Source organism: Centruroides sculpturatus, unplaced genomic scaffold (genome assembly GCF_000671375.1).
Source record: "Centruroides sculpturatus isolate CEXI.00-Female unplaced genomic scaffold, Cexi_2.0 scaffold977, whole genome shotgun sequence".
Lineage (NCBI taxonomy): Eukaryota > Metazoa > Arthropoda > Arachnida > Scorpiones > Buthidae > Centruroides > Centruroides sculpturatus.
This window is the reverse complement of record NW_019385249.1, coordinates 27,417-37,807: the sequence shown is the minus strand read 5'-3', so window position 1 is coordinate 37,807 and position 10,391 is coordinate 27,417. Positions and strand designations below refer to the sequence as shown.

At 30.1% G+C, this 10,391-nt stretch overlaps 1 protein-coding gene across 1 annotated transcript in view; it reads right to left on the bottom strand.

Moving 5' to 3' along the window:
- LOC111636712 (histone-lysine N-methyltransferase 2C-like) overlaps window positions 1-10,391 on the bottom strand; it is a 211,817-nt gene that overhangs the window by 182,200 nt on the left and 19,226 nt on the right. Inside the window, exon 5 of the mRNA XM_023382016.1 lies at window positions 7,574-7,905. Coding sequence (XP_023237784.1) covers window positions 7,574-7,905 — 332 coding nt within the window. The remainder of the gene's footprint in view (window positions 1-7,573; window positions 7,906-10,391) is intronic.

Below are 10,391 nucleotides of genomic sequence, written 5' to 3'. Positions count from 1 at the left end.
TGCATACTCCGATATGAAATATATAAAGTCAAAATATAGAAACAGTTTGAAAGATTCCACTCTTGAAGATATAATTAGACTTGCCACAACAAATATTGATTTGGACATAAAAGATATTGTTGCTAAACAATTACGGCCACAATGTTCTCATTAATATATTACAAATATTTTAAAGTTTTCTTTTTAGTATAAATAAAATATTTTTTTAATTAACATAAACTGACTTTTCATTTATCAACCTTCTTGGCCCCCGAAATGTTTGGTGAAGAAAATATGGCCTGCGGGCTATGATAAGTTGGACAACGCTGATCTAATCAATTCAAAAAAATTATAAAATCATCCATAAAGTTACTTTTGATATTTATTGTTTTATATTGAATTAATAATTCATTGCTGTAAATGAATTATGCTATGAGCATGTGCAATAAGGAATCAACCAAAATTTTTTATTTTGATTCAGAATATCATAAATAAGTTACTCTTTTTTCTTTTCTTTCTTAATATTTTAAAAACGGTTTCCACACAAAAAACATGATGCCAGTTTACTTTATTGATTATTCTGTCACTGGTTGAAAGACATTAGCTTTATAAATGAATTCATCAAAATTATAAAATGTAATTTTTTTATTGGTTGATTAATTTTTTCAATAGTAGGTTTGGTTAGAATCTAAAATATTTATTTTATTTAATTATCAGTAATAAATCATGCAGTCTTGAAAAATTTAGAACATTTATAGAAATTGTCATGATATATCTTACCAAAGTATTTAAAATAAAAATAGTAAAATGCAAATATAAAGGATTTAATGGCAAAACATACATTTTGAATGCTACATTTGGTAAGAAATCACACACTAATGTGAGTAACATCTTTTTTTATGGGGTACTGACTGGCTAGTGTCAATTGTCCTACCAGTGATTTATATTGAATACTAATTCAATATAAATCACTGCCTAGGAGCCCCAAAATTTGGCTTAGACATGGAACTATGCTATATTGCTATATAGGGAGACTATCCACATTTTGACAAGATAACTTTTTCCCTTATAAAATTATTGCAGAGAAATTTGCATACATTGTCAGTATGATCAGCTATTGGATGCTTTTCACGTGATAGCTACGTGTATTAATTTAGAAAACATTCGGGAAAGTGTTTTTGGTATCTCTATTATTCCGTTTCAGAATTTTTTGGACCTTATTTTGATCCCTTGTACTGAGTGTGATGTACAATTTTGTTTAGTTTTGCATATTGGGGTATTCGATTTTGCTCAAAAGTGGCATTTGCTTTTTCCTTTAAAAGTGTGTTTGTGGCTAAGAAGTTTTGGGAGACTATCTACATTTTGATGAGATAACTTAATCTTTTTTCTCTTATAAATAAGTTCTTGTTTTATCATGTCCCAAGGCATAAAGAGGAAGACTTTTTCACCGACTGTGCTGGAGAGAACACCAAGTAGAACTAGGAGTAGTAGTTCCGGTCAGGATGAGGAGGTTTTTGAATTACTACAAAATCCAAATTTTGATGTATCAGAAGGCGTATGTTTATTATTGCATATGCATGCTGCTATTAATGGCAAGGTGAAGGATTTTATAAAGCGACTAGACCATCTTACAGAATGACTTAAGAATGTGGATGAGCCACTTGTTCATTTTGAGGTTAGATTAGTTGATATTGAGGCCAGGATTGGTTTGGGCGAATCGAAGTCAGTGAGTTCTTCTCTTATTGATAATATTTGTATGAAAGTGTCAAAAATGGAACAAGAGATGGATTACATGGATAATCAGCAAAGAATTAATAATATAGTGATACATGGTTTGCAGGAAAGTGCTGGAGAATTGGCAATGAATACATTAGAGGCAGTTAAAACTTTTGCTATAAACAAGTTGAATTTGCCTATGTTGCGATATGTTGATGCTAAGCGAGATGGTAAGAAATTTGGTGATAGGCCTAGAATAATAATTTGTCAGTTTAGTTCTCTTAATGATAAATTATCTTTTAAAAAAGCAGTTTTTGAGTCTTGTAATTTTAATGTATTTGTTAATGACTTTTCTCAACAATTAAGAGACATTAGGTATAAGTTGAAGATGTTTGGAAAACAGAATAAATCAGAAGGTGCTCAGAAAATCCGTTTAACTTATGATAAAATATTTATTGATGGAATGAAATACAGATATGGTGAGGATTCGAGCAAAATTATTGTTGTTTCCTCATAGCAACCACTGAGCCAGGCTACCTCTATAATGGTGTGGAATTGTGCTGGTACTAAAAATAAGACGAATTGATTTTGAAGTATATATCGCAATTTGATGCAATTTTTTAATCTGAAACTTGGTATTCTTCTAAAAGTAATAAATGTAATTTGGAAGTTTTATTGGATTATAAATGTATCATTGGTGATGCTTTTAGAGATGGTTGTAAGGGTAGATTTAAGGCTGGATGGTTGCTGTTTATAAAAAGTTAGTTTTTGTTATAAAGTAATTTATAAAGATGATTTTTTGGTTTTGATCAATATTATATTCCCTGTGGGTGAATTTTTGTTATATTTTGTATATATGCAAGAGCATAGGTGGCAGGAAATTTTAGAGACACTAAATAATTTTTATTTCAATGAAGATTCTAATTTATTTATTTTGGGTGACTTTAATGCTCAGATGGGTGAGGAAAATGTTATCCCTGACTACATTGGTGATGCTTTTGGTATTGATTTTGCTGAAAGAAGCAGGACATCTAGAGATGTTATTGTGAATAGCAAGGGTCAAAAGTTGCTTCAATTTTGTGTAGATAAAAATCTAATAAAATTAAATGGTAGAATGTCTGGCGATGAAGCTGGCGAATATACATTTGTGTCTAACTTGGGTGCTTTGGCTATTGATTTTGGTTTGTTTTTGTGTAGGGGGTTGTGTTAAATCTTTTTTGTTGATGATTGTTGTTTATCAGATCATTTTCCTATAGTATTATGTTTGGACAAACCTGTGCAATCTAAGGTAAATAACTGAATAATAAGGGAAGTTTGTATCAAAGAATTTTTTGGAGTTGCGAGACTATGAACAGTTTTGTGCTTGATATGAAGAAATATTTCTTAGATGGTGATTATCTGTCTTTATCAATTGTTAGTAAATTAATTGTCAAGATGGCTAATTTCCATAACCAAATGTTAAACCAAAAGATTGTATAAATATTAATAATTGGTTTGATCTTGACTGTCGCCTAATGATCCGTAACAGAAAGAGTTTGGCGAGCCTTTAAGAAAAATGGTTTGGAATCATATCATAAATTATTTGTTATTTCGTGGTTTGGTTAAAAAAGTTTGTTTAGCTAAAAAAAAAGTTTTTGTATTCATTCATGAGTGTTCTGTCCGAGGACAGGTCCTTAGATAGCTGTCAAATTATAGAATTCTCCTTCTCCAATATTCTCTATTTTGGGCTTCCTCTTTTATTTCTTTATAAGTTTTGCCTAGTAAAACATCATCTATCAATACTTTTCTTTTTCTTCTTTGTTTCCTTGCATCAATTTTTCCTTCTAATGCCACTGCGCATTAATCCTTCTCCTCGCAATGTATGACCTAGCCAGTTAGTTTTTCTTCTTTGTATTGGTTTTAAAAGAGATCTCTGTTCCTGGACCAAATTTAAAACATCTTCATTCTTAACCTTTTCTGTCCACTTGATTTTCTCCATTCTTCGCCATAACCACATTTCATATGCTTCAAGGTAGTTTGTTTCCTTTTTCCTTAAGGAAAATTTCTCTAGCAAACTTTACTAAAGGGCAATTTCTTTTCCTACCAAAAACTAGTGAAGGAAAATTTCTCTAGCAAACTTTACTAAAGGGCAATTTCTTTTCCTACCAAAAACTACTGAAGGAAAACTTCCCTAAAAAACTTTACTAACAGTTCAGCATTCTGGTATTTTCCATAAAAATAACAAATGGTTTGGGAATTTATGTAAAATTAGAAATTGTAATAGTAGAGTAAACATTTCATTGGAGGAATGGTTTACTCATTTTTATTCCTTATATGGTTCTGCACTTCCTTATATTGTAGATTTGTCTGTCTTCATTAAGTGTTTAATTTGGTCTGATGAAATTTTTAATGTGGACATTATGGACTCTGAATTGAGCTATGTTTTAAGTAAAGTTAAAGCTGGTACTGTGCCTGGAGTTGATGGTATATCTTCTGAATTTTAAATTATGGATTCTGTTTGTCTGATATTGCTTAGTTTTGATAGAATCTTGAGATCTGGGGTAGTCCCAAAAGATTGGAGTAGTGCTATTCTATGTTCAGTATATAAAAATGGCTGTATTATGTTTTATTTGAGAATCAGCCCTGTTTACATAAAAAATATTCTATGCTAGACAATGTTTTTATTCTGCATACTCTTATTACTAAGACATTAATGAGAAAAAGGCAAAAAGTATATGCATTCTTTGTTGATTTGTCCTCAGCTTTGGATACTGTAGATAGGAATTTAATGTAGAACAAACTCTTGAAATATGGTATTAGCTTTAAATTTGTTTCTTTGCTTACAGAATTATATAGAGAATCTAATGTGAAGATTAAATGGGGCTGTCTTTGTTCTAGGTCTTTTTTTCATTGCTACTGGGGTTAGATAGGGCTGTGTTTTAAGTCCTGTGTTGTTTAGTATATATTTAAATGATTTAATTGAATAAATAACTAACTCTGACTATGAAGGTATCGAGGTGAATGGCATTAGTATCAAAATATTGGCTTATGCAGATGACATAGTTTTGATTGCCGACTCTGTTAGAGGTTTACAAGGATTTATTAACATTTTGGATAAATATTTATTAAAAAATAATATGATCTTGAATCTCATGAAATCTAAAGTTGTTGTCTTCCGTAATGGTGATAAACTTGCTAAATGGTGGTTTAGAAACAATGTAATACAGGTAGTTTCCCAATATAAATATCTGGGTGTTATATTTAAGTACAATGGAAAATTTAAATATCATATTCAGACTGCTAAAAGGAATGCTTTTATTAAAAATGATAGTTATTCAGATGTGTAGATCGGCCAAATTATGTAATTTAAAAATTGCTTAAGGATTTTAAATTCAATTGTTACATCATCTTTGTTATCTGCATCCGAGGTTTGGGGATACCAATCTGACGAGTTAGATCCGGTCTTGGTTAATTTTATTAAAAAGTTATTTGGTTTGTCTTGTTGTACCCCAAGTTACTTGATTTTTATAAAGTGTTCGCTATTACCTTTGTCCTTTACAATATTAAACAAGTGTTTGAATTGAATCTTCAGGACTATTGAATTGGATAAAAAGCAATGGAGTAGAATGTGTTTATGTTATGTGTTAAATAAGAGGAACTTTCTGTGGTCCAAAAGTTTAAGGAAAATTTGTGTTAATAATGGTATTAATTTTGATGAATTACTAAATAATTATTATTGTTGCTCTACTTTGAAATAAAATTATCAAAATAATTTTATTTCAAATTCTTGATTTGAATCGACATATTAATGTAAGCTCTTATAATGTTTGGTATAAGCACTTAAACAAATCTTTTTTTGACTTTTCAATTTACAATAATAATTTCTCTTTTAATTTTAGCTCTACAGTAATACAAATCAGATGTAACTCTCTTAATTTTTTACAGAATTATCGCAGAGAAATTTGCATATATTGTCAGTATGATCAGCTATTGGATGCTTTTCACGTGACAGCTAGATGTATTAATTTAGAAAAAATTCGTGAAAGTGTTTTTGGTATCTCTATTATTCCAATTGAGAATTTTTTGGACCTTTTTGGTAATTTACACAATTTTGATTTAATTAATTTTGTTCAGAAGATAAGATTACCTAAAAAATAATTTAATGTTGACTTATTTTGTTTCAGTGATCCTTTGTACTGAGTGTGATGTACAATTTTGTTTAGTTTTGCATATTGGGGTATTCGATTTTGCTCAAAAGTGGCATTTGCTTTTTCTTTTAAAAGTGTGTTCGTGGCTAAGAAGTTTTGGGAGACTATCCACATTTTNTTATATAATTTTAATTATTATAAAATAGCAAATGACTTAATTTTGAGAGTAGAGACGAGTTTTAAAAAACACACAAACACACAAAATTTTTTTGCCATTTTTTTTCCTTTTTCACTTTTTTCAATTCAGGAGGTCTTAAAACATAAAGATTTTATAAAAGAACTCTGACAGCCGAATGCAGAGACAGAGTTTATGTTAAACGACATTTATCAACAGAACGGATATTAGCTGGCATTGGCTATAAATATTGGCTGGCTAAACTGTGGTTTAAAATATGTTGCAAAGACAACGATCATCTATTTCATATCTATTTGTCCTCTAAACGAACTTCGGCAAAACATTGGCTGTTACTTTCTTCGCCATTACTCCCGTTTTAAAAGTCATTCGGCCAATCAGGTTATTCATTTGTGACGTCAGAAAAGATTGCCAGCTATATTCCGAAAGCTTCCAGAACATAAAAACTTAAGGCCATCAACAACCATTGTTCAGCAATTAATGACAATCCTTTTCCATTTTGACATTTAATTTCGTCACCAATATGGTTTAAAATATGAACAAATCCATATTTAGAAAATTTATACCAAATTTGAAAATCTTCTTTGGAATAGATTTTTAAGGAATTATTTTGACATTGTATTGTATTATTGTCTCCCTTCATAACTGTCAAAATGAATAATTTTAAATATTTTATTACTATTACATTTTTTTATTTCTATAAAAACATTTTGGTAATTATTAAAATTGTCTCGTTTGTTTAACAGAACTTTCTGACTAGGGGATTAACTACAATGATCCTGAAATGCATTAATGTTTTATAACGAGATAATACTTGAATTGTAAATAAATGCATCCGATTTAAATTAATTGTAGTTTTAAGTCTTCACCCATTTGAATATTGGAATTGGAACATTTAAAAGAAATTTAAAGTATTTAATTTTGTTATTTTTGCTCCAAGCATTTAATTAATGAATAATTTTGTTGATTTGTACCATTTACAACATTTATCAAAGGAACGATATCCATTTTTATCTAAACTTTTCCACGAACAAAGCTACCACTCAAATTAAAAAACCCTCTAAACTTGCTGTGTATGAGTCTAGGAAGTAGGTCAAATAACTTGTTTCTAATCATTGTCTACATTGTGGCAAGTGAGAAACACCATCTCTGCAATGAAATTTTTCTGAACAGTAATCTACCCAATCTGTAAACCACCGTTGGCCTCTAAACGTTGTCTCTGCAATCAGCTGTGAGGGTCAAATTTGACATGATTCCAATACTTTCCGTTGTTATGTATACATAAAGGCCAGGAAAGTAAAACAATAAAAGTATTCTTCTTTCTATGTTAAAATTATTAATTGTGAAATGACAATGATCAATTTGACAGAGTTAGGATTAAGATATCATATTTGCATTCTTAATATTTATTATAAATTTAAAGTATTTTATGCTTAATGAATGCAACTGTTCATGGATAGGTTTTATATTTTCAAATATTTCATCTTTCAAAATATTTTTAGATATTTATAATTTAAATGAAATAAATATTCTACTTATTAAAAAATAAAATCTATACCTGATCCAACTGCTTCTGTAATGTTGATTGTTCTTGACTAATTCTTGCAAGCTCTGACGCATCATGATCAGCTAATTCTTGATTATTTTTACGAAGTTGGCGTTGTTTCGCATTAAGTGCTTTTTTTAATTTTCTTAGTTTTCCAACTTCTGTTTCTAAATATTTTTGATGTCCATTTAAAATGTTTTGTTGCTGAAGTAACCACTGTTCATATTTTGCCTGCTGTTGTCTTTCCTGTTCTGTAACTGGTTCAGAAGGTGGCATCGGCGGTGGTGGTATTGAAGACATAGGAAAAGGAGGTCTTGCAATAGCTATTGCATTACCAATTAAACCTAGAAAATTAAAATATGTATATATTTTTAACCATTATATATTAACCAATCTTGAAAAATAAGTCAAAAACTATGGGAAAAACGTATTTGATTAAATATTTATCTTTTCTATTCATGCTACGTCTTCTAACCAAGTAAAATTATTTCAACTAACTTTCATTGTATTATGAGATTTAACAAAAAAAAAAAAAAATATATATAAAAACATTTTGGTAATTATTAAAATTGTCTCGTTTGTTTAACAGAACTTTCTGACTAGGGGATTTTCCCATTTTTATTACCGGAGAATGATTGTATATCTCTCTCTCTCTGGAATCATTTCCTTTCCCAGAAAACTCACTGAATGTGTCACTGAAAACTAATAGAAAAAATTCCTGATGGGTGAAAAAGGATAACATGATTTGGAGGTGTAAAAAGTAGTGACTCAAGGACAAGGGAGTTGTTGAGACTTCACAAAAGCATGAATCAAGTGTCCCGAAAAAAGGTATCATATCCAGGATTTCATACTCTGTGTTGTTTGACAGCTTCAAACTCCCCGTATTATTTTATCCTTCAATTTTCCTTAGTTTGACCACCATTCTAGGAAAAGAAAAATTAACGCCTCCCCAACCACTCCAACTGACCAAGCAACAACAACCGACAAATGTCCAAACAAATCAGAAAGATCCGGAATCTGCACTATTATGTGCAATAAATGTTTATATACCAACTCATGGTTTCTTGTAAACTCTCTCGCTCTCGCGATCGTTATTTGATATCATAAAACTATGTATTCTCCTTTTTGTTGAATTAAATCGATTATTTTAATTGTTAACCTTGGATTCATGTGATTCACTTCTGATCCGTCTCTCAATCCTTCTCCATCCCAAATCCGACTGCCCACACACATGACCACTCGCGCAAATTCCAAATTTGCGTCCATTAAGGTTTCTGTGTCTATTCTGAAGACACACTGGTGTCAGTCCTGACGAGACTTTGAAGAGGTGCCACCCCTCTGGGTCACAATATCAACATATGATAGATAGGAAAGCTAGGACAAGGAAAAAAATTGTACTATCAGTTTTCATTAAAGTAAACCTGATGAAAGATAGAAAACGAGCTGAAAATTTCAATATTCTAAAATCCATGAGCAAATTTGAGTCAACATGCATGGTTACTTGAATAAAAAAAATATCAAATAATGGAGTTTGCACTTAAAAATTGTGAACTTTTGTTTGGGGATTTTCCAAATTCTTGAAACATGTTAGAACAATACCATGTTGTAGAAGTGCCATGCTGTATGAGAGATACCTGTATTAATCAAATTTTATAATAATATAAGTCTTCACGACTTGTGTATGTGTTAGGAAACTAATTCAAAACTATAATATGAAAGGAAAATATTCATAGATTTTCTTCTCAATGTAATCTATGCCCAGATAAGCAAATGTTATAAAGTAGCATGCTGTGCTGTAATATAAACCTTTCTCACGTCTGCATATTTCTAATATAGTATGCATATGCAATAAAGCTTAAAGAGTATTTAAGACAATAATTTGCCTCTTTTCAACAAAAAAAAATCAAATATGTATTTTTCAATATCCTAAAATATATTTCTTGTAATCTGTTTTGTTTGCAGCCCATATAAACTTAAACCTTGTTTATTTGACCCATGTTAGCCTTTGAGTTTGACATGTTTAATTGCTATAGGATATTTCCAGTAGTTGTTCCAGTACTTGATATGAATAACAATAAAGACCTAATGCTACACTTGGAAGTCCACAATATTAATGTGACAAGTCAATTAAGTGCCATCAAGTTGTAACATTGCCAAACTCCTTGATCTAGTACTTATTCTCTTTTCATTTGATCACTGAATATAATCTAAACTTAACTACTGGTATTACTATACAAAAATCTTCATAATAATTAAAACAAAAATTCTAGCAACAAGTTGCATAACTTTCCTGGCTTTTATGAGATTTTATTTTAAAAATAACATTTGTATTATTAATCAAAATAAATAAAAAAAAATTGTATGTATGTGCACCATTTGTTATGATATTTTGTTATAAGAACATTATATAATTTTAATTATTATAAAATAGCAAATGACTTAATTTTGAGAGTAGAGACGAGTTTTATAAAACACACAAAATTTTTTTGCCATTTTTTTTCCTTTTTCACTTTTTTCAATTCAGGAGGTCTTAAAACATAAAGATTTTATAAAAGAACTCTGACAGCCGAATGCAGAGACAGAGTTTATGTTAAACGACATTTATCAACAGAACGGATATTAGCTGGCATTGGCTATAAATATTGGCTGGCTAAACTGTGGTTTAAAATATGTTGCAAAGACAACGATCATCTATTTCATATCTATTTGTCCTCTAAACGAACTTCGGCAAAACATTGGCTGTTACTTTCTTCGCCATTACTCCCGTTTTAAAAGTCATTCGGCCAATCAGGTTATTCATTTGTGACGTCAGAAAAGATTGCCAGCTATA